Source organism: Bombus impatiens, unplaced genomic scaffold, assembly GCF_000188095.3.
Source record: "Bombus impatiens unplaced genomic scaffold, BIMP_2.2 scf_0318, whole genome shotgun sequence".
Classification (NCBI taxonomy): Eukaryota; Metazoa; Arthropoda; class Insecta; order Hymenoptera; family Apidae; genus Bombus; species Bombus impatiens.
In genome coordinates this window covers 1,317,156-1,342,958 of record NT_176737.1, presented here as the reverse complement: position 1 = coordinate 1,342,958, position 25,803 = coordinate 1,317,156, and the positions used below count along the sequence as shown (strand labels likewise).

General features: G+C 37.5%; 1 protein-coding gene across 2 annotated transcripts in view; it reads left to right on the top strand.

Moving 5' to 3' along the window:
- LOC100749762 (hemicentin-2-like) overlaps window positions 1-25,803 on the top strand; it is a 211,922-nt gene that overhangs the window by 162,307 nt on the left and 23,812 nt on the right. For both annotated transcript variants that reach the window (XM_033320493.1, XM_003489189.4), the window contains 5 exons: window positions 8,313-8,464; window positions 12,530-12,805; window positions 13,263-13,422; window positions 17,328-17,662; window positions 19,343-19,709. In XM_033320493.1, the coding sequence (XP_033176384.1) occupies window positions 8,313-8,464; window positions 12,530-12,805; window positions 13,263-13,422; window positions 17,328-17,662; window positions 19,343-19,709 (1,290 nt within the window). The remainder of the gene's footprint in view (window positions 1-8,312; window positions 8,465-12,529; window positions 12,806-13,262; window positions 13,423-17,327; window positions 17,663-19,342; window positions 19,710-25,803) is intronic.

The following is a 25,803-nucleotide window of genomic DNA, read 5'->3' as shown; positions in this document are numbered from 1 at the left end:
ATATTAATCGTTGTATTATGTCAAAAACTTATGTGTATGTATATGCAGAAATGCAATTTGATAGGCGTGCAACAAGCGTATTGTCGATTCTTAGAGAATTATTCGAATAGAAAACGACAACGTAGCGCCGTGATAAACAGGCGTGGGGACATTAAGTTACATTGTGTAGCGTCAACTACACAGGTGTTAACTCACGATTTCGATAGTTAGCGTACATCTATGTAAACGATGGACGTGCACCAGTGGTCAATAGAACGTGCGTCGTGTGACCGAAGCTTACACACTCAGATTAACGATAATAGCATAAGGTGAACTTAGTCGTGAACTTATTAGAGCAGTGCGCTACACGTAATTACGTGCGATAAAGATGCGAATACACTTAACGTTTCCTGCTGTTCGTTCTAATTTTTTAATTTGTACGCCGTTGTATTTAAAGTTTAGACCGTGCGTGTTGCGTTTTATGTGGAACATTGTTTCCTTGGAAATTTAATGCATATGTAGTTGTGTTTCCTTGAATTTTCTTCGTGCTATTTTACCGACAACATTGAATACTTTCCTTTGTAGATTTTCTGATAAAAATATAGAATTTGAATAGGTAATATAGAATTCTTGGAACATAAAAATTGCGAATTTTGTAGCTTCTGTTTCAAATGTTTCATATTTTCTTTGAAACAGTCATGGATGAAATTTCTAAAGCAGAAAGAAATCTATTGCATGAAATTTCTAAAGCTGAAAGAGATCTATTAGCTGAAATTTCACCTATGCCAGCGCATCTGTAATGGCTCTGTTCTGATATTATGCATTTTGAAACCCAAAGCTCTATACAATTATTAGAATGTTAAGTAAGTCTTAAAAATATTATAGTAGTATACTATACAATATTGGTAGCATATAACAGACAGTATATCTGAATTAAAGTTGAAGAGAACTGTAATATTTTTTGCAAAATGAAAGAAACCGAAATTATCATATACAAATCATTTTATAACGAAAAAGTTCGCTGCAAAGGTGTAAGCAAAAAATATAAGAACGTAATAAATTCGTTTGATAAATCTGGATTGATTATCATGTATAGATGTACCTACGCGTGAAAACAGTAACGAGTATACTGTTTTACACCGTTCGTATTAACTGTAATTGTAAAAGTAAAAAGATTCTCAAATGAAGCGATACGAAAAATCATAGAAAAGTACGAATCAAACCTTTCGTTTGACACTGTAAAACAATTCGAAGAATCATTCGGAGCAGATTTTCTCCGTAATTGATGGCAAAAAGTACAGTCGATTCTCTTCTGCTTCTTAAAAGGCAGGAAGGCGTGATCACGATGCAACAACACGCGATGCTTCGTGCACCAAACGATACAGCCTTTGATTTCAGCTATGCCATTCTTATCGATGCTTGATACATGTTCCTGACATGTCTCGCACGAAACGAACTTTTGCGATTCTTGTCCACGATTTTTCAAACATCGCGGTCTAATTGAAAGTTGAAATTGTCGCACTCTCCATTAATTTAACTCGTGATTTTATTTTTATCTCGTCATTTTGTTCTCTTTTTAAAATACGATAATTATTTGGTTAAAATAAATCGTCATATTGTCAGAATTCTCGTTTATGTTATTAACCTTAATTTTTTAACCTCTCGTCTTACGATCTTTTCAGCATTAAAGCGTTTCAGCGTTTGTTATTGTCATACTGTATCGAATGCAAAATATTGAAATTAATTTTTGTTTATAAATATTTCATCTGACAAATGAAAACAAAATGTAGGGTTTAGGCTAATCTTTGTAACAAAAAAATGTCCCTTTATTGAATCAGAACAGTTTGTGGAATAAATGGTGTTATAATTTGGCAAGTAGAGTAACCTTAAAAGAGTCAGCCGACATCGTAAACACGTAGAAAGCTTGCAATGAAATATCATTGACTATGCCAATCATACAAATTGTAATCTACTCAAAACATTAAAAAACGAAATTACTAATTAATTATCTTTAATAGTATTAATACTAAACAATTATTTATTATATCATGGTAATACGAAAATATCTTACAAACAGAGAAGTAAATTAATTTCAATTTTAATTTTTTCCAGTAAATTAGCACAAAAATTATCTGAGGATATTAAAACACTCCTCATAATGCTCGTAAGATGAAAGCCTTTGAATCCTTACGACTTATACACACTCTTCGGTACACACATTCATTCTGCTACTCATTCGATTTGAATCTCATTTAACTTCCTTTATTCATTCTTCTGTTTATTCGTCAATCCTACCACTTATTCATCTTTTCAAATTGGTTTTACTCAAAAGGCAATATTATTCAAATTCTTAGAAATAATCTTTAATTACAATCTTTATATTTTTTTCCTGTAACTGGATTCTCTTTATTTTTTAACTTTTTATATAATCCACGATAATCAATAGACATAACGAGGAATCGTATTATTAATGATATAACAATAAGTATTTTAATTTACAAAATCCTATAGACATGAAAGTGTACCAGTAAGCTGAATGAATTTGGCGCCCCCGAATGCGAGTTTTTACCAAACCAAACAACATTCGCTTGTCCACATTTATTCGAGAAACATTTTCGTTTGTCTTCCCTCCAAAACAATGTTATCACCAAATTTTAAAAAAAGTGGCATGGATTTGATATCCCCAAATGCGAGCTTTTACAAAAACCAAGCTGCATTCGGTTGTTCACAATTTTTTTACGTTTGTCCATCCAGAATTTTCGTTCGTCCACCCTCGAAAAAGAAGTTATCACCAAATGAAAATTTCAAACAATTTGTAATCAGCGCCCCGTGAACTTTTTCGTTGACTTTCAAGTGAGATATGTTTGTTCACCCAGAATTTTTGTTTGTCCGCCATTTATAAAAAAAAGTTATTGCTAAATGAAAATTTAAAAGGACTGGTACATTTTTGGGGCGGAAAGACAAACGAAAATTTTGGTTGGGTGAATGTGGGCATATCGTGAACAAACGAATGTCGTTTGGTTTTTGTAAAAATTCGCATTTGGGAATGTTAACTGCACCCAACTGTAGTAGCAATGCCATGTCTTAACAATTGCTAAAAACAGTCGAAAATTTCAGACACTACCTCTTCTTTGATCACTTATCGTCTCATAAGGCTCCGTTTTGATCTGAAAGTGAAAATCTAGAAAACAGAATTTCGCATTGCAACTTGTTATCTCAAGATACATATGCTTCTGATAGACTTTCAATTTTATATGACATGTCTTTCTGGTTTTATATCTATAATTTCTCACAATATATCATTCTATCTAGTTGTTTAACTGTCATTGTAACTTTATTCCCGTCTGGTACAATGAATTTCTATGACATACTCTCGTGTAAGTGGTGTTTCCTACGAACGTCAACGTTAATGAGTTAACATAACTATAGCCGTTCATTATCGATTTGAAGTATAACAAAATGTTGTAGTTTAGAAAGTTGTAACGAGTTATAATCGTTACAGTACAACATCTCGTGTGAACACGCGATAGTGACACGTAACATCTCGATCGTGGTACATAATCTTCGTTGTGTTATCGATAACCATCGATGCATAAACTGCCACGGGAACAAGACAATCTCGTTTCTTCTTTCCTCCCTCACAAGCTACAGAAAAGTTCGTTTGGTATCCAAAAATCGAATGTTTCGAGAAACGAAACTCTTTATAAACGCGAACGTATGTATCCGTTGGTGAGTGAAAGGAGAATGGGGGTTGGTCGAGCGACGAGAAGGATCGCCATCGCACATAGGGTAGCAGCGAAGCCACGAAACGGAACGGAGGAACCAATTTCAGAGAAGTGGCTACCGGCTAATGGCAATTAGGGGTTGTACGAGTGGCTGGTTGCGGCAGCGCATAAGCGTGCGCTGGAATTTACGAGGCAGACCGCGCGATGGGCAACGTGGTATTATAGATCGTGCTAGATACAACTGGCCTTTTGTTTTCAGTCTCGATCGTTATTAAATTTCTACCGATGAACGGCCAGTAAAATGTAACTAGTCGGTGGTATAGGCTTTGTGGAATATAAGACGAGAAAGAATAAGCGAACGGACATGCAACGTTATTCTGCCCTTTCTTTAATTTTGTAAATTTAATAATAATTTGGCCAACTCAAATTGTTAGTTTCTTGTAATATTTTGACGAGTTGTTTCATAATATCAAGACACTGTCGTATATATATGTCGGGTTCTCATTATGATTAGGGTTAGGGGCGTGAAACGAATCTTCATTTGGATTACACATTGTCGTTATGCAATAGAGAAGACATTGACTGGTTGACTAGCAAATATGATTATTAGTACAAGTGTGGATATTGCAGAATTGACAAGTAACCCCGGTGATTAGACACTAATGACAATGGTCTTAGGGTAGAAAACGAATCCACGGTCGACGGGATAACAAATGTACTTTCTTCCAAAGTCTAACTTGGACTCGATTTAGTTGTCTACGATACAAGTATTACTAAACTAGCTCTCTGTTAAAACGTAAAATATTCAGCGAGCGTAAAGACGCTATGTAACTCGCTAGTGAAACCTCACGAGAGAATGACTTTCCGTCGCGATGATGCTGCAGAGGAAAACTATGATGGAGTCTGTCTAAGGACACGAGATCATCGAATTGAATGACGACAGTTGCCTAATTACGACTGTGATTAGAATCTAGATTATAATGTTAGGGGATTTTGCTAAAGTTCCAAAGGGGAGGCTTCGGCGTCCTTTCATCTCCAACATATATATATGTAGTATCGTGGAAAAGGGCCTAAGAAACATCAAGTTAACCATAAGCAATGTCGCGAGAGCTGGATAGTTTTGTAGAAACGTGACCCTTGCAACGAGCGTCTGCGGAACACGTGCGTGGTGGGCCTAAGAAAAGACAAAGGGATGCTAGAACGGTCAGAGGGTCAGTTGAGAAGCGGCAGTGCGTCGGTTGAGAAGACAGGGTGTGAGTTGAGGAGCGACAGTGTCGGGGGAGAAGTCAGTTGAGAAGCGGCAGTGTTAGTTGAGAAGTCGGAGAGAGTCAGTGGAAAAGCCACAGAGTGTTAGTGAAGGAGCCGGAGAGTATGAATCGGGAAGTTGAGAACCGAGTATGATAATAAGACGTACGACGATATAGTAATCAGTTTTTTGTATTGAGTATCGCTCGTTAAACTAAACTTAACTCCAAATAAAACATCATTACTTGTCCTTATTCTAAGACCCATATAAGTTACCACGTATATCTTGATGTGAAATTTTAGTTAATTCGATAGAACAGATGTATGACATTTTCGTTGCTAACCGTATTCGTAGATCACATTCGATAACACGTTAAAGTGGTGAAACAATTATCGTAAACAGAATGTTGCAGCGACTCGTTGGCGTTACACATGCCTTATTCTGCGTGATTAAGGCGATCCAATATTGCATGCAATAATTGCAATCAATAGACGTTCCAAGATTTATCGCTGATGGAAATGGACAGGCGGTACATATATGCATTTACCGTGACAGATGTATACGTTCCAACCTATGAATTTCCGTAGTCAACGCACAAGCGACGACGTTAATAGGAAATTCAATATTCTCTATCGTTCATCCTGCAAAATTGCTCGATATAAGTAGCCGCTGATAATTGCAATGAAACGTTTGCATATGTTATACAACCAATACGTAGCAGCGTGCTGTATATTTAACGAAGAACAAACACTTCTAGCATTATACGTGCTTTAAAATATGTTTATGCGTTACATAATATTGAAATTAAATATCCAATTATAAAGTTGTTAATAAATTTTGCCTAAAGGCAGCATGATCGTATATATGTAATTACAAACAATTGAATAGCAAGAATTACAGAATTCGTTAAATATTTGATTCTCATCTGCGACAAATATTGACTGTAAAGATGAGTAGCTGTATTACTAAAAACTCCGTGTACGAAAATTGCTATCACTTTTCAAAGTGAGTTATGAAATTTAATATTCCAGACGTAAAACTTGTTACGGAGATTAAAACTGAGAAAGTTTTCAACCCTCTAGACCAACTACTTTAATAATTAAACTTAAGTGATTGAATAGGTTTAAGAGTACGATACGAACGGATGATACTCTTAATTCTAAGTAAGAATATCATAATTTACGTACTTGAGACGTATGATTAACTCTCTGTAATTGCAACTTTATTTCCTTGAATACTTTCGCATTAATTCGTTTCAGTTCGTTTTAATTTAAAGCCCGGAAATTGGCAAGAAAATCGTTTAATTTCAATAGACCGGAAAACACAGGGGTTGTTGACATAACCAAGAAATTAAATAATTGAGATTTACCGCAGTACCATGCCGTCGGCATTTTAAGAGGTTCTTTCGACATGTAAGACGCCCTTCTTCGAGCCTCTCTCGCTCGTTTACGCGGCAATAAACGCCTTGAAAGATTCTCCTTAACCCTAAGCAACGTGATATTTCCGCGAAACACGTGCGGCTTATACGTTTCTATTCCGTTTCTGTAATTTCGAAGACGCTATTTCTGAAGTTTCCTCGTTCCAGCTACTTGCTATAATTTATCGTTTACTTATCGGTAAGAGTACAATGCTTCGACACTTTTCTGACATATATATACAGTGAATTATAAAAATATTGAAACAATTATTGTACAGACCTTAATAGTAATTCGTACACTATTGGCAAATTCAAACATTTTCACTAATAATCGACCAAAACCTTCAAAATATATTTTTGTATAGCAATGTACAGCGAGTCGTTAGCGCAACGATGTAAAACATTTTTGACGATCGAGTTGAATATGAACTTGTTACACGGAGTTTAAGAAAGGCCTGTCTCTATTTGCTAAACAGAATTAGACATTGTTGTCTTATCGTTCCCTTGGATTCGTTCACATTATCTCGACGCGTGGAGCATCACGAAAATGGGACGACAGGACAGGACGCTTCGTCGGAATAATTTGCAGTTTTCACGAACGACAGAGCCAAGAGGATAAGTTCGGAAAGTGGCAGCGCTCGCATAAGTTGGTTAAAGTTAAGTTGTTCAGGGAGAAAATTTGTTTTTGCAACTAGGTGAGAGTTGATTATATAACGTGCTTTAGAACAAACTATGTCTAGTTAAGAATCTTCTCGCGAAATTTTAATTCCTTCTTACTTATTTCGTTGCATGTTTATCGTGTCGTTATTCGCGTTAAATTATGCTGATATCGCATCCAATGCTATCTTGTTTTTGCGAGTTTTAATAGTTAGAAGATTTGAATTATTTTAATATGTTCTTTATGTACTTACACTCGCATACAACGCAAATGCAAATTGACTTGTAGTTTTATAGTATACGTACAAGGACTTGGATACAGAACGAAAATTATAAATATTTTTAGGAAAGTTATTTAAAAAGATCTTTGGAAAGCTTAGCACGATATTAAAAAAAAAATCAGAAAATTTAGAGATACGGGATACAGAAAATTATTGAAATATACTGGAAAATTAGTATCTAGAAGGATACAACTTCTAGAGAGGATGTTACGTCGTGCATATCTTAGTCACATATTTTAGGCAGATTTTTGTTCGTTGCGAATTCTAACTATGTAAAATTATTAAGTGAAAAGAGTAGTAGCGTATTACAAACATTATATTTGTATAACAGCGCAAATCGAGCACTCAATGTTTGAAGTTTCTGGTAAAGAAGTGAAAACAGAGTAGAAACAGAAATTGCTCGCTATCAGTTTCGATCCTTTATACAACTTAACAAAGTTACAGGAAAATTTCAGTTTTAGAGGATAGAAAGTTTTCCTGCTAGCTTGGAAGAAATTCAACGATGCATCGAAATTCATATTCAACGTTTTTAGAACGACGACTACTTCTCAAACAGAAACTAAGGAATGCAAAAGTTGCATTCATATTTAGAAAAAGTTATTGAAAGTTATTAACATTGAAATTAATATACTACAGCTATATATACGTTTAAAAAGTTCGTGTAGTAAGTGGTCAAGTATTTTCGCGAGCTACTGTATTTGAAATCAAATGAAAAAGATGTTTTTGTCGTACAATCGGTCGACATCGTATCGAATTTTAAAATTACTTTGTTACAAAAGATAGGAAATGCGATTTATCATTTGTTTCATCTATGAGCTTCGATTTAAAACTGTATAAAACAACTTGTTATTACGTATTCGACGATATCGAAGCTTTACGCGATGCGTTGTTCCTCGATGAATTTTATATAACATTTTCTTGTGTTTAATAAACCAGGCTCCTCTTTTTTGGAATCTGCTTTTTATCGATCTTATGCAAAAACCGACATTTTGTATCTTTTATTTCAGTAAAGCCACTGGTCGTGCAGATTTTGACGAAGGAGCCTCGAGTTTCCGCTGACAAGAACTACGATGTGGAGTGCAGGACAAGTGGTTCTAGACCAGAAGCAGTAATTACTTGGTGGAAGGCGGAAAAGCAGATTAAGAAAATGGCGCAAAATGTAAGCTTTGTCGAGGATAAATACCTAACAATTTCCACAAACGCCGATGTGAAAGCGTACATTTATTTCGTAACGGATTTATTATGAAAATACTGTTCGCGTTACAATGGAAATTGCCTCGTTCTCTATTCACGATGTAATTTTATCGTTCGAACGACTGGATTACAATGCCTAAAGAGAAAGCATGCATCGATGTTGGGAACAATGTGTAATATAATTCGTGATAATTAAAAACGTTCCGCTACCGATAATTGGAATTTTGCAAAATCCAATAGTCCGCTCCGTTCTGTTTTCAGTATAATTTCTCTCGCTCAATATTCCGTTTCCAACCTTACTATTCTCTCGACGAATGCCGTAAAATTTCTTATCTCCTTTTCTAAAACTGCTCGAGTTTTGTACGATAAGCAATAAAAATGAAATTCTTCCATTGATACGAATTCAAATATTTCTTACTGTAATTATATAATACAAATATGTCGGTTTGTCTACGTTTACATCGGTCATTTAATATATTACTTGTCACATGGCATACTTTCATTTCAGTATCACTCCGTCATTTTCTAGATACGCGCTTCTATAAACTCTCATGTCGATTGTAACTGTTCGAGGAATATGTAAGCGACTTTCGTTGCCTTCTGTTAGACTTTATGCCTCTATAACCACTTGATACGCGAAAAATCCCCAATTGCGTATATTCGCTACAATTTCTCTGGTGCTGCATAAAACGTTTTCACTGATTTTAGACGGTATTGGCGTCGTTTTAGAAACAAGCTTCGAGCTTCGACAGCATCTACGATGCAAATTGAAGAGAAAAGTAAGGAACACGGAAGGAAAACCGCGATCTTTACAGAATCAGCAAATCGCAAAAGTCGCCAATCGAATCGACCACGTTAGCGTTTCGAGTTGTGGAAGTTACGCATGTGTCAGCGAGGTTCGTGACGCGATTTTAAGGAGAATTCTGGAAATCGATGCGCCACGAGTTTCTCCAGTTCGCAACGACTCATCGGGAAGTTGGCGCAATGAAGTTATTCCGTTTTTCCAACAAGCGGTCTGCTTCTTTTTTCGTTTCGATCCTGAGTCGACTCGACACCTTCCCCGCTACTGACGAGATAGAACTTCAAATCCACTGGATACTCCCTTTCCATTCCCTTCTTTTTCTACCACTCCTTCCACGCCCCTCGATAAATTACCGAAGACTTTACTTTCATTTCTTATTTGCAACGGGGCTGTTTCTCCTTCGTAATCGTACAATCTGAAAACCGAATTTACTTTTCCTGTGTTTCGAAACGGAAATTCTTCGCTTTTCGAAACTTTTCTACAGTCTGGATTATGCTACATTATCGCGGAGAAAATATGAGTAGAAATAGAAGTGGCAAGAAGCAAATCTTCGTGTCATGAACAAATCCGATGATCCCGTACGCTGGACACACCCATCGCTAGCTTTCCTCCGACACAGCATCGTCACTGTACTTTACTTATTCTTCAACGTTAGAATAGTCAACAAGTCATCAACGGGTTACTCTCCTTAAATCAATCATTTACTTAACGTATACATACTCAACAGTGTACCTCATAAGTGTTGGAAATATAAACCTTATAACTCTGTTAATCGCAGCGTTATACTATCTTAACCACCCCTATTATCTTAACGGAAATCAGGCAATCGATCAATTCGTGGTGTCGATTATTATAATCGTAACGGGAATTTACGACTCCCGTTGACGTGTTTCTTCGCGATTGCGTCTCTCCGCGAAGATACACTTTGCTTAGGTTTTATTTTTCTAATTATGTTCATAAAGATATAGACTAAATTACAATTTAGTAGTTATAAAAATAAAATAAAAGCGTAATTCGAAGTTTTTTAGTTTATTTGAAACGATATAGTAGAGTAAAAAATATGAGAGCTCTGTTCGTCCTGCATGGTGTAGGTATCACAAGCTTCTACTGCTTTTAATATAATACCTAATTATCTTTGATGTTTTAAAATGATATATGCCTTATCTGATATTCTCTCGCATTAAATTATGCTAGCCGCTCCTTATTTTATTTATAACCACGTTATGTCATGTCCATCGGGTATACACATTTGCATTTATGTCCATTGCAACCATGCGTTTTAGTTTTATTACATACAGACGCATGCAACGTTTAGGAAAATAGTCTTCTTAAAAAGATGTCTAAGAAATCGCATCTATAAGGTAGAATATTATCGAAAGCTAAGAAGAAATAACACTAAATTCACTGTTCGTCACTAAAACACTAAAATTACCGTTCGTTGTCAATGATTCTTGCAAAATTCCTAGTCGATTACTCAAGCGTTGACGTATGCCTAGTTACACTGACAGAATAGAGTATTTCATTTCTTCCTTACTTCGATCATGTACAAAAGAACGGAATAGATAAATTGCGTAGTTCTATAACCCGACCGAAGCGTCAGCTGTTGACGACTGAAAGCGTTATGAAGCGAGGGAAAGCCGCGAAAGATCTGATTTATTTTGCATCATTCACGGAAGAGATAGCCTCAATTTCTGCGCGGATAAGTTTCGCGTTCGCGCGTATCCGGCATAGCGGTCGCACCATCGTAGCCTGCGCACACTATCCTCCCTGCAAGATATATCGACGCTGGTGCTCGACTATCCGCAGAATTTTATCGAGAAATTCGATCGCTCCGCAACGAGGCGAAGCGAACCGAGTCTGTGCGGTTCGTAGCTTACGCTGGAAAAATGAGAGACGAACCGTCAACGTTGAGCGAGCGAGACGAAAAATCAGTGAAATAAACGGATAATGGCGTTGCTGGTCAGAAAGGGTTGGAAAAAGAAAAACAGCAAAAGAGAAAAAGAGGGAGAGAGAGAGAGAGAGAGACAGAGAGAAGAAGCGTGGTGGTAGCTCGCGAAGCGACATTCATCCTGACGAACTGTTAGTTCCATTCATCGTGCTCGCGATACTCATGCGGAATGCGTGGCTTTTCTCGATACGTATGCCTCGTGGCGCTATCATTAAAATGACATCGTGGAAACGGAAGGTTACGCGGCGCGTTATAAGAGAAACAGAAAGATGAAATCCAGCCAGGAGACAGTCATCGACCTGCCACCCATTTGCTATACTAGCCCGTCTGGTCGGGCTACAGTTTCCTCAATTCCACGCGACTGCATCGTAAATTCTGAAAAATCGTTAATCTATTTTTCAGCCCCTGCCCTCCCCTCCGCCTCTTGTCGCCGTGCCCCTTTATTTTCTCATTTCTCTTGCGCGGCAATGCAAGCCACTGTCGAATGGATTTTCATATTAAACCAGTGACAAATCGCTCGGATGCTTTCGTTTACGCAACCGGGCCATTACAGCCTGCGAAATCTGTTTAGCTTTTGATTCTGTAAAATCGGAAACGTTAATCTTTGTTAGATCGAGGGATTAGGGTAAGCGATGGACAGAGGGCAATGAAAAGCACGGAGCGAACGTTGTTTGATAGAAACGATATACGCTTTCGTTACTACGATACTTCTTCGTAACGAATAGCAATCTTTTGAAATTGCTCGTTGGTGTGAAAAAAATATCAAGTAATGCTTACTCTTTTAAAATAACTTTTTTTTATAACAAAATATAATGAAGATTTAATTTCATACAAATAAGAATAGTTGTCTATATAAGAAATACCTCTTTTAAAGATATCGATAGCAGCACCGATATTTATTCACGGTAACTTTGTTAACTCCATATAAACTTTCAATCATCCGTTTGATCTTTATCTGATATTATCGGTAGCTTTTTTTCTCTCGAAATTCCTCGCTATAAATATCGATCCGAATTAGAAAGATAAAAAAAAGCTGATATTTCGCTTTTTAAATAAAATCTAAAACGTATGATTTGCATTACCCCCTCCGACGAACGTGATCAAACGTTCAATTTACATCTGAAAATATCGCTTTCAATTCTAATATTTAATTCATCTCATTCCGTATCCTAGAAAAATGATTCATTTTCCGTAATTTATACATCCACCTTCCACTCTATATCAAAACGTTCAATCGTTCTCGCAATTATAACTAGACGTTGGAATATTTTCATTGGCAGTATCCGTTGGAAAATAACGAGAGCCTCAGTGTCCTGAGTTTCGTGCCAAGCATCGACGACGATGGCAAATACTTAACTTGTCGAGCGGAGAATCCCGTTATTTCTGGCAGCGCTTTGGAGGACAAGTGGAGACTGGACGTGCAGTATCAGCCGGTAGTCACTCTGAAAATGGGCAAGACCTTGAATCCCGATGATATCAAAGAGGGCGACGATGTCTACTTCGAGTGCTCAGTCAGGGCTAATCCGAAAGTGTACAAGCTTGCCTGGTTCAAAGACGTAAGTTTCGACATAGCGTATTCATAAATAATACATTTTAAGGGCTTTACGATAAGATGAGCAGCTAGTTGCGTTTCTTTGGATTCTTTAGATTATGATGTATACAACAATTAGAAAATTATTGGATATTTCTCTTAGAAATTTAATTTTAATTTAAATTTAATTATCTTATCTTATATATTAAAATTAACGAAGAGAATAAACGCTGATAATTTTGATGAGAAATAGCGTTAAGTAGATTTATATTTAACAAGATATTTAACAGGAATGGATAATTTTTATTAAAAATGTTTACACACAAAGGTTATGTTTCATCTAGATTTCAAAGATTAATGATTATTCTAAAATAAATATCATACCTCTTGCTGTAAAATAATTTACAAATAATAAGATTTTGTAATGTACATTAACAAAATTTCGCAACTGCCGTTACACGGAATAGAGCTATTTGTTACAGGGCAAAGAGCTAAAGAACAATGCCACGGCAGGTATCGTCCTCAGTGATCATTCTCTGGTACTTCAGCGTATAACCCGATACTCGGCAGGTGATTATACTTGTCTTGTTGCCAATAGCGAAGGGAAAACTGCCAGTAACCCGGTGACTCTTCAAATAATGTGTGAGTTTACGTATCTCTCATCTTTTATTTTCTCGATTCTACAAATAAATTTGCTCTTAAATATATCCATCGTTAACGTGATTGATTAATTTCTTAATGTTACGTACAAAATTTAATCGAACGATACTTTATGATACGTATATTAGAAAATTTTCGAATGCTGTACTATAGAAAAAATTTCTATATAGTTATACACGCATTTTAACAGTTAGTCTTAGAGTATTTTAATCAATTATTCGAATTATATTGCTTCTTGTTAGTAATATAAATAAGAACAAATTATAACGAAATTAAGGCAAACGAGAAGAAATTTTTATCTCGTACTCACAAGGAGGGAAATTAAATTACACTAGTTTTTTATTTCACTTGCTAGAATACGAACAAAATTCTATATATACATATATATTTTTTCAAATTCTATTTCTTCGCTGAATACATCTTCTTGCTTCAAATGATTTTTTTTTTTAATTCTCAGATTATCACGCTTTTTTACACGCTTTAAATAATTTCCTTCGTTCTTAATCTTGGAGTAATCGATCCACGATTGTTTTCGCGAATAAACAAACGCTCCTGTCGCTAACACAATCGGCCAACGAAACTTGGTTGAAACAACGATTCGAAAATTTTAGCCAAACAACGGGCAACACCGTTCTCCTCCCGCGTGAGCACAAAAGCGTTCCATTGGCCTGATCTCAAGCCCTGCTTCCACTCGTTAATCACAAGAACAACGGAAGAGGTCGCGAATAGAATTGCGGCTTGGGCTTGATATTCTCTCGCCAATTCTCTAATTTGCCAGCTCTCGCCTCGGCTGTTCGATAATTACTTAATCGATGGCAAGTAGCGGTCGAATACTGGAATCAAAGACTCGAAAGGACCTTTCCTAGCCTCCGTTAGAGAAAATTGGTGTGAAAGGAAGCGGCAAGAGGAACGTAGCAGGCAATAAGGACAGAGGATAAAGATAGGATGAGGATAGGGCGGATAGTTTTCTGTAAAACACACAGCACGAGTTATTCTATTAGAATGGTCGGTAGTGGCGTTGGTAGCCCGGCATATCTGCATCTTGTAAATGACCTAAGAGGGAAGGAAGGACTCCGATGCATATTCAATGTATGTAAAGCATAACTGAATATTCATGTGTGGGTGAACGCAGCCTGGCAATGTGCTAAGCCAGGCCGACGCGACGCGAGACAACAGTGGGGGCGCGCCGAGTTAAAGGAAACCGCGAATTCGCCCTAATGTTTTAGGATTTCTCCGTCACTCGCTGCTGTTTCGACCGTTGGCATTGATCCTTGAGTCGAGCCGCTCGAGAATTTCGAAAATCGAGTTATTTCCGCTGACGAATTTAACTAGCGGTACGCGTTTTATTCGATCTTTTACCTGATCTTTATTCGCTAGTGAAATTACTTAAAGAAATAAAATTGCATATGTAAGTCGATGAAAATAATGACACAGACACGTGATTCAGAGAGCGTTGGGTAAGAGATAACTAAGCACTCGCTACCATCTGTTGTTCGCCATCCGAGGATTAATATTCTCAAGAAACAGGAAATTCAATTATGAAACACGCGAAAACTATTATCCAGCAGTTTGGTCGCTCGATTTAGAATAAATTAGCCTGTGGATGTTTATGGATTCAAAATTTAAACGTACAATGCGTAAAGACGTATAAAATATCCAAGGTAAAATACCCGTAATAATGATCTTCTTTCATTTCTATTCATAAAATTTGAATTCGCTTAATAATCCTCGGTCTAATAATAACATCTAACATTTTCATTATATCGGTAATCAAATCGTAATATATCACTGCACCGCGTCGCTCTTCATTTGCAATCTGAGCTGGCGAGCCATCCGTTTAAATGAAATTGATTTACCTGATAGTTCGAGAAGTAAATTTCAAATAATATACTGCTCTGCTATACAAAGAAGCTGCAGTACATCCGTAAGACAACATTATACGCATCTCGATTAACATCAGGCGACTGGTAATGCGTACTAATCAGGAACTGTGTACTGTGCGTTTCACTCGACAAATGCAGTGCCGATGATACGTCGAGCATCCAGTATCGTCGACTTCTCGTATTAGTAATTAATTCGGCAGTGCATCAAACGCATCAGATTGAAACCAAGCCGTCTGGTGATCCCGTACTTCCGCCGTAAATCATCTCTCGTGCCATTTGGAATTTCCGTATGCCATGGCCTATTGCAAATACCGATGTCAAGGGAATTTCCTATTAGGCGATCGATCGAACCAGTCGCTAGTTCAGTGGTGTCGAGCTTCTTCTTCCGTTTCACGCGCCAACATCTCTCACATTTGGATATTAAACGCTCCCTCGAGCATCGTCTTCTCTAGACGCTTTCCATATCGGTCGTAATTTCTTCTGCTTGAAAGAACAAATTAAGGAAAGGTTGGATTAGATCCTTTAAAGGATTGTAGGTAATTCCGAGGGAATGACAATTCTGGATAGTTGTTTGTTGCGAATAACCGAGTTTTGAGTGGTAGAGATACAGCTATATTCATAAGCATCAGGGACCGAAATGATTAATTATCATCTGGATGAAAGATTTATTAAAGCTATTAATCGTTATCTGATTTGGAACTTATACAGAGACTATAGAGATGTAATGTAAATAAATAATAAAGATCTCATCCCTATGTACGACAATTTTCAACTTCTTTATTTATATTAAGCTTCAGTTGATCTGAACATTCAATTCTGGCACTCGTCTTATTAATTTCTCTATCGTATTTGACGTTTCTTTAAAGGATCCATGGGGAAAAGGAAGAATATCAAGTTTCAGCATCTCTCAGAAAACGGAGATTTATTTTTCAATATTCTGCGTCAGTTTCAACTTTAAATCGTCATTTTACGTAATGTATAGCACGTTAAATTCTAAAAAATGAAATGTATTTATTTTTCATCGTACATCTCAGTTGTAATTGGTATAAACCCCGGAAAATATTAATTTCTAATGCGGCATAGCCAGCAATAAAGAGCACGCAAGGAGCATGCGAAAAAAATATTATACCTTCTTGCCATGGACCCTTCCTTTGATTCCAAGTTTCGATTCGGAATTGGATAAACTTTTGCGAGTTTTACATCCGATATGGAACTTTCCCAATCAGATTTGGGTTAAGAGAAATGATTACTTGATTAAGGAGCAAATATTTGGAAGTGAAGTAGTACAGCTCAAGCATTTCTGAAGACTTTTGCAAGCAAGTTAAACCCATCGGAGAGGTAACAATTCGCTCGAAAGCAATTCATTTACAGCACGGATACGAGCTCAAGCATCAAGCGATTACCTCGGCAAGTGTCAAGTTAAAAATTGGTTAAATTTTAACGATATCGTATCTGCATAAACGTTGGAAACATTAAAACGTATGTTTAATTTGCCACTTTTAATACGCTGTTCGACTTATCCGTGCATTAGGTCAATTGGATCCGCATGACCGCTTCAGTTTGTTACGATATACGGCTTCGGATTTGTAATAGGCGTTCGATCACATTAAAGCACAATTTACATTGAAGTACGAGACACTGTTGTGATTCGATGATCGAATTCGATAAATTATAATATACTCCCCTTTATACGAATGGATCAGACAGCCTTGGATATCATTTGAACGAATGCCACCAAGAATATGTATTTAGCCCTAGAATGGAACACAAAGGAATCGCGATAATATAGGATGACGTATCAAATTTTAAAATTGCTCTCTTTTAAAAAATGAAAAATATAATTTATTATGTTTTTCTCCCTTCGTTTCTATTTCTATTTCGTCTATACATTATCTGTATTTATAATAATCAAGACCTTTAATTTTTCTTTCGCGACTGATCTTCAATTCTTTAATTCGGCGACTAAAACGTTATAATAAAAACAAACGCGACATTCTTTCACAGACACGCCAGTTTGCAAGGAGGGCAGGAGCGAAGTGGTGGTGGGCGCGCTGAAGCAAGAAACTGTATCGTTGGTTTGTTCCGTGGAGAGTCACCCAGCACCGTTGATTTTCCACTGGACATTCAATAATTCCGGAGAATTGGTGGAGGTTCCTCATTCTCGTTACTCTCACGTGGCAGCGGTCGGGACGCCGTCCGTTGCCGAAAACCTGAAGGAGTATCCACAATTTCATGGGTCCAGGCTGAACTACACGCCCGCAACGGAAATGGACTATGGTACGGTAGCGTGCTGGGCGAGCAACCAGGTTGGCAAGCAACGGACGCCATGCCTCTTTCAGGTAAATGCATTTCTCTCGTTTATCTTACGTTGCACCGGCAGCTTGCAATTTTCCGAATTGTTCACTACGCGATATTACTTGAAATGGACGATATTAGGGATATTAGGCATAGAAAATAATTTAAACACGTTTATAGTTGTCTGGACTTACACAGCAGATCAAAAATACACGAAAGCTACATCGTCTATTTTTACAAATGAATGGACTTTTAATGATTTTATTTTTTATGATAGTTACAAATATGTATAGTAAAATATTGTGACACGATAAGATTCAAATACTTGCATGAGTCGCTGCATGTGCATTTTCTGTGAAATGTTAATATCAACGATTATTATTGATTATACCTAAACAATGAAAAATTAAATACCTATTTAATGATCAGATCGGTACATTTCATTTTAATTATTGGTTGATATTGAATTTTACGTAAAGTGTGCGATTAGTTTATACGAACGAGAGAACAAGAAAAAGGAATCGAGTTTGACGCGTGAATGAATTTTCTAAGGCAAGATCTACCTATTGTATAATTGAAAAATCTACAGGAATTGAGTCTATTAAAGAGAAATGTTCGAATACGTATTTGTATGCGACGAGGGTATTGCAGATCGGCCATGCAAACATAGAATTGCTTTTAATGGCCCGGAATCGAATTTCTTCCAAAATGGAAAATACTCCATCTAGCTAAATGTTTGATAATTGCGCACTTTTGCACATTCATGGACCAACACGGTATGTAATAGGCCGATGAATAAAAATGGTATATCTTTGCCAAGAATTCTAATTTGTTATTTAACATATCTGTTAACAGACTACGAATATTTGAACAGTGAAATGAAAATGAAATAAGTTATAATATAGCACGTTTTTTCTTCGAAGGTTGGAGAAAAATATTTGCACCGGTTGATACTTTGAATAGGACTAATTAAATTAAGCTAATTTCAGTCAGTAACTTATCTTTGGTCGAATTAATACATTTGTTGTCGTCAATGTATATGCCTAACAAGATTATTCGTAAAAGCTCTTTTCTTCATGTTTCATCTATTTATGTGAAAGTTTTTATAGCGATGAATAACAACCCCATACGACATTATGTATCGGTTTCAATCAACCCTATCAATCAAGTTCTATCAATTAATTAAGTCAACACAATACCACATGATTGCTACGTTGATCTGTTCAATCTAAGCATAGTTATATCGATTACGTAATATCCTACATACACATGTACACGTAAACTATTGTAGCAACAGCAAAATTTGCTTTAAATTTCTGCCACTTGCAGATTTTTTGTGTCGGTGAATTACGTACGCCATAGATTTTCATCGTAATTTACTAAAATCGCTTTTTCGTAGAATACTCGGTTTTAGCAGCAATCATTAATATATTATAATACTCGACGAAAAGAATATTAAGCGAACCCTTGGAATTTTCTCGTAATCATAACGTTAAAAAGCAACGTTCAATGTATTGTAATTAAAATACCTGCGAATGAAACGTTGCGTTAACGCAACAATGGCCTTTAATGAATTAAAACACATGGCGTGTCTCATCCTCATCGAAAGTGCCATAATTGAATCGAACCGTCTAAATCGAAATCTAATACGAACTTTTTCGAACTGGATTAAATTCAAAAGTGCAAACATCCAATATTGAGAGCCGAATGGTCACATTTTCCAGGTGATAGCCGCAGGACGTCCGTACGCTCTGCACAACTGCAGCACGACAGAAATGTCCGCGCCTTTAGACGCGGAGGAACTGAACGCCAAGTCCGGAACCGGACTGATAGTTCGCTGCTTGGAGGGTTACGACGGCGGTCTTCCGATCTATAGCTATCAATTGGAAGTGGTCGCGGATGAAGACGGCGGGCCAATTCTGTTGAACAAAACTATGCCCGCCAGTCCGAACGGACCAACTTTCGAGGTGGCAGGCCTAACGACAGGAAGGAGTTATCGACTTTTTCTGTACGCGATTAATGCAAAGGGGAGGAGCGAACCTGCCATTCTCGAGCCAGTGACCCTGAAGGGTGTCGCCATGTACACGACCGGTGAGTACATTGACTTTCTAATGCGTATCGTATTTAGCGGAACCGTTTGACACATGTCAAATCACTTCTCTAATGAGAAACGATTCTTCGCGTTAAACGACGCGTTAAACGACCGACCACCAGTCTCGTTTAACGTTTTCTGCTCGTCGAATCTATTTTATACACGTTGGGATAGAATACCTACGGGATGGTGCATGTGTAGAAGCGATCTGAATGTTCGAGAAGGTGCGTTGTGCGACATTTTGTAGATTCTATTCCTGCTTGGAAAGGGTTTTAAGTTTTATGTATTAGAAAAAAAACGAATACTATTGAGACGAGTGTTAGATGAGAATTATTTTGTAAATAGGAAAAATTTATTAAGCTCAATTCCCATTAGATGATACATAAAAAATTTGCGGAATCTCGTCTTTGGTTTATTATAATTAGTTACGATATGATTAGAATTTATGTATCGCCACATTGTCGTTGAATGTCACGTGGCAAGTCAGATTATTGAACATCTCTAGCCTGAACAGCGAAAGCAGGACAGTTTGTATATCCACATGAGATGATAGTCTGAAATATTAACCTACATTTCTGCTTACATAACTACACGAATCATTGCATATACTACGCGATCATTAACGCTGGCGATATTTGTTATATTGATTTTACTTTACGTATTTAAATTTTTTTAAACGAAGAATAATTTTAATATTCGCTTATGATGATCGAGATTCCCATTCGAAGTATTTTCAATTTGGAATATAAAACTAAATAGGAAATAATGCTTCGTATGAATGGAACAACGAAGAAAGAGCAAAACTTATGAAACGACTGGATACGTTGCAGGTAGGCAATTGTTACTCGAAGAAATTCGTCATAAAACGACACCTTAGCACGAACTTATTGAACGACCTAATAGAATTACCACAATCGAAAATGGTAATGTTACGAGGAAGCATGCAATTACAAAGGTAATAAATATCGCCAAGCCCTTTTCCAGTTGCATACGAAATAACCACGTTTTGAAGATCTCGATTTAAATCTTTGCACCGGCCGATCGATCGTGCACTGATTTTCGTTCGTTTCGAGTATTAGTCACAACAACTGGCAATCACGCAATCGTTTGAAGCAGAAACAATTAAACGAAAATTGCTTCTCAACGATAAGCGATCGAGGATGTAATTACTGCTTATTCGACTGTTATTTCGATAGCGACGATACAGAGAGAGAGAAAGAGAGTAACACCATGATGGTTGTGCTCAGTAATTATAGGAGTGTAAGAAATCTTAGTGAATACAAACTTGCAAATTAATTATTTTTTCTGACGTCGAAATACTTTCACTCGAAGGATTTTTGTCGCGAACGATATTCAAAGGGAATCGGTTAAATGCGTCATATCCAATTGAATTTTAACAGCGATCTGTTTCCTTTCTTTCTTTCCTTCAATTTCAGTAAGAACGAATATTCTGGAAAACTGGCAAAACTTTGTACGGACAGAGTATTTTTCTCTGTAATGACAATTTCAGTCGTGTCAGTTGTGTTTCAGATACATTGCAATACTTGCTTACGATTACGACTGTAAGTTGTATAAATTATTAATCGTATTAATGTAAATTATTTGGTGGAAAATTGCCAAAATTGATTGACTTTTAAAGGAGTTCGATAAAAGCATCGAGTATTAATTAGACATTAAGTTATCGTGCAAGAAGACCCTGGCAAGTTTGAAAAGTTGCACTTGTAGAACTGCTATCTGTTTTATTAATTTTCTTCCCATCGTATAAGTGAATCGAATAGTGTTGGCAATTTGCAGTTTGCAGCTTATGAAATTTCAGATACCTGATCAAGTCAACTTCTATGTGTAAGCGATATGGAATCTAACGCTTCTCGAGTTGTCGTACGAATAGGAGAACGAAGCTGGGCATTCATATTCTCTACGATTCTCTAATTCGACTGAGATAGCAGGAGGGTGTATTTACATTATCGAGTTCAGTAAAGCGCAAGAAGCGTCGAGAAGTTTTCTCGTTACCGATGATGATTATTTTCGCATTATCTGTAAGGAGGAAAACGGAAGCTAAGGGAAACTGGGACGGTTCTCGCGAACGAACTTCTTGCCATTGAGAAAACGAGAAGTTAAAAGAAAACGGAACGTCCGGTAAATTTTAAGCCTCGGTCACGAGACTGTTCTCGAATCGTGGCACGGCGCGATTAACGGCCAGGAAAATGATCGAAACAGATTATAAATTGGAAGAGGTATAATTGAAGGAGGTATTCAGATCTCCTTCATCGAATATCGAATTTAAATACACCTTCCGAGAACCTACTTTAATCTGAAAGTAATATTCAATGATCGTTATCGTCGTTCTTTGTTTTCGTGGAAAATATGTCGCGATACTCGTTAAGCAATGATTTCATATTGATTGTATCAAGACCCGTGGAAACTTCTATCGCTTTGTTTTATACCAAGCCTTTTGAAATTTTTACCAGCCTAGATCCATTTTCGAAAATGATAATTTTACGCGAATCACGTTAAGAGTCGATCGATAAAAAATTCAAAATTGATTTGATATATGTACGTATGTACATATATTTGCTAGATAAGGAAAATTTATCATCGAATAAAGTGTAGTGTTTTTTTTAAACGAATAGTTTAAAAATCACTACTGTAGGTTTTGGGAGTAAAAGATCGCACGACGATTACGCTACGTTGATAGAAATTACTAAATGCGGTAAATTTCATTACGGTTACAAAATATCAATTGTACTAGGGTATTATTTTATTCGACAACTATGTCTACTTTGAGGCTGAAATATCCTTCGAAATATAAATTATTATCGACAGGATTTTATAAAAATTTTAATTTCAGGGAAAATGCATAAAATCGCGAAAAATGGGGAAAGGTGCGAATCCAGCGTGATTTTCGTTTGACAAAAAATGTAAATTCGTATGACATTGGAAACGTACGTAATCGACATTAATTAAATCGTTGACGTCCACGACTGTCAAATCTCGCTGCGACGCAAACTTTAATCGCAATTGTTGTTTTTAATACGCTACGCGAGTGCACGAATACTATCGAACATTTACGAATCTCGCTATAATTCGCGACGTTGATGTTGCTAGCGTTTGAAAAAACGACTGACGCGATATTAAAAATTCCTAGTCGACCGTACCGTTGATATGGGAAGAACTTTGCAAACGCTTTATCTTCGTTACACGCTATGAAACTATTGTTAACACGATGCAACCAACTTAATCAAAGATACTTTATGTCATCGTTATTCGTAATGCTGTGTGCAGTGTCTTATTTACAAGGAGCAAAAAAGGTCGATCGATAACATTCATTATTTTAGGTTTCATTCCAAGCAGTTCAAATTTTCTCCCTTCGACAGTTTCTTTCCTTTGAAACATACAACTTTCGCAAACTCTTTGTAACGTTTTATTATTAACTCTAAAGTACTTGAGGTTTCTGAAATAAAAAGCGGTCTTCAACGTGCTCAAAGACGAACTTCTGGCTTGTAAGAAACTAATTACATTTATATTTATTAAGCATTCGGTATTAGCCGAGTAAATAAGTTTATATCCTTTGTGAATTATTAGTCGAACGAACGTTAAACGTTAAACGACTCGATTCTTCGAAATTTCTTTAATTTGTTCAAATTAAGGAGATACCAGAGCTAAAAGATCAATGCTTATTTTATATTTGTTATATTCTATAATATTATATTTATAATTCTATATTCGGAACTCGTTTGCATGATCCAACTAATATTGTTGGTGAGTTATTAGAAGAGCGAGGTTTTACGATTTACAAGAAGTAACAATTAGTAAAAGGATATTTGCGACGATTTCTAAAACAACTTCTAACCTTTTATTTATTAATACCGACTCGCTCTTTGTCTCGTCAGAAACATAACCGTTACTTTGACAGTGAAGAAAACTTTGCAATAACGTGCCAAACTGTTTCACAAAGCCACACCAGGTTTCAGAGTGTCAATACCATTAAACGCGTTAAACCACCCAGAAATTAAGTGCCCTCATCGTTCCTTTACAATCACAGAAACTTCACCCGTCGATATTTTTCAGCCGTAATTGGCTAAGAGTCGAACAAAACCCACAGATCGTTCGTCGAAGTCGCCCGAAGGTCTCGGGGAACAAAACGGCGTACAAAGCTGCACATAAATCCTGCGCGGTCGTTTTTCACGCGGCTTGCCGAAACTGACTCACGATGGCAGAGGACAGTGAGACGAGGGGAACGAACGAAATAAATAAAAGAAGAAAGAAAAAAAAAAAAGAAAAACGCTAGAGTCGCAATGGTAACAGCCGCTGTCGCGACGGCGAATCACTGCCGCCGATACCGGCGTAGGATGGCTTTTGAAAAATGACTGGCGGAAAAACGCTGAATTCCGCTTTTGACGGTCCATCGGCGCTTGCACGTCGCCTCTGTGTCTATTACACTCGCGATAGTCGACACAACGACGACGGATATGATTGCAATTGCGCAAATAGTCCAAGCGCACGCGTCGGTATTGCAATTAGTTGGTTAACCGCCCCTCAAACTCGGCCCATCGCCGACGCTACGCTCGACATGGGCCCCATAAGGGAGCCTGACTGTGGTCTGGCTCGTTGTTGGCCTTTACAGGTACACACAATGCTCGAAGTAGGACCGAACAGAGGCCCGGCTGGTTTACTGGCGCTGAACATAGCAGAACGCAACCGCAGGTATCGGACTCTGCGGACCTTGCAATTAACAAAACAGATTATACAATCAACGAGCACCTATATCTCTTCCGGTGTCCGTGTGTCAGGATCGTTACACTGGCTTTCACGGGCCTTCCGCGATGCCTTTTGCGAGCGTCCACTCTCTATGATAAATACCGGAATCCCCCAGTCGGCTAGCGCCTCTTCCTCTGGTCGATACGGCGCATCCGTTTCTACCATAGCCACGATCGTTTGCCGAATTAGTTTCAGGTGGTAAGGTTTCCGTGTTGGCATGGATCTGACGAGAAAGGATCGTGCGAAGTGAGTGTGCGATATCGAAGTTTCAATGGATACCGATTGTAGCAAGCGGATGCTTGTCATGGTAGCAGGCTGATGAAGCGATTGATGCGATGGGGTAAGTGATAGGGAAAGAAGGACGAATTGGATTCGGTAAGACTCGATAGAATCGGTAGAGTGAGAATATTTTGCGGCGGAATACATTTGTTCGTTTAACGTAACTTTCAAAGTATTTGATGTCGTTCTATTTAAAATTATAATCGCGACGAAAATGTAGCAGCAGGAAATTAACGATAAGTTAATCGAACATATCAAGATCGTCTTAATTTTCGAGAAAATTATCCTGCTAAACTAAATAAAACAATTTTAATCAAGCATAATGTCCTCCGCTATAACACCGACGACCCAATGTACACTCCGAGCAAAAGTCTCGGGCACGATCAAGCTAACTTCTTTTATCTCCAGTCGCTCTCGTGATATTATCAAAGCGCATTGTTCCGAGGAGGTTCACAATGAGATTCATCGAACTTTGATAATTATTTAGTTACACGTATGTACATTGTATCTGGTTCTATTTACCATGCATTTTCATTACACGTCATGTTTCTACAACGATCAAATTTATCGTCGTTTCCAAGGAAATTGGCCGGAGCAAACGCGAATTCGTAGCGCGGGTTCGGCTCCCGCGGGAATCACGGACAAAGACGTCACTGGTCCAGAGTATCGGCCTGTATGTTTGCGAAATTGCTCGTGGCGGATTCCTGGCGCGCCAGAGGCGTCTCGGTTATAATCGACTTTACCCTGGCAGCCCGTGGGACATAACAGAAAGTCGTTGGTAACATACGGTCACGGGGTTAACATTGGGTTAATTCAGTTTGCCGGCGATCTTCGGTGCGACCAACCGCACAGAGTAGGTGCCGACTATCATCCAATTCGCCTCTTCTCCTTCTTCGACCTTACCACTCTTGGCAACCCTGTCCCTCCTTCTCCTAATTCCAACACGCCTGACTTTGCACCCTAGCTTGTCCGTGTGTAAGGGTGGCGAGCTGCAAATATTGATTTGACGACCGTAAGCCCGCGGCGTTGATTTGTCCGAACGACACGGCGGCTGCG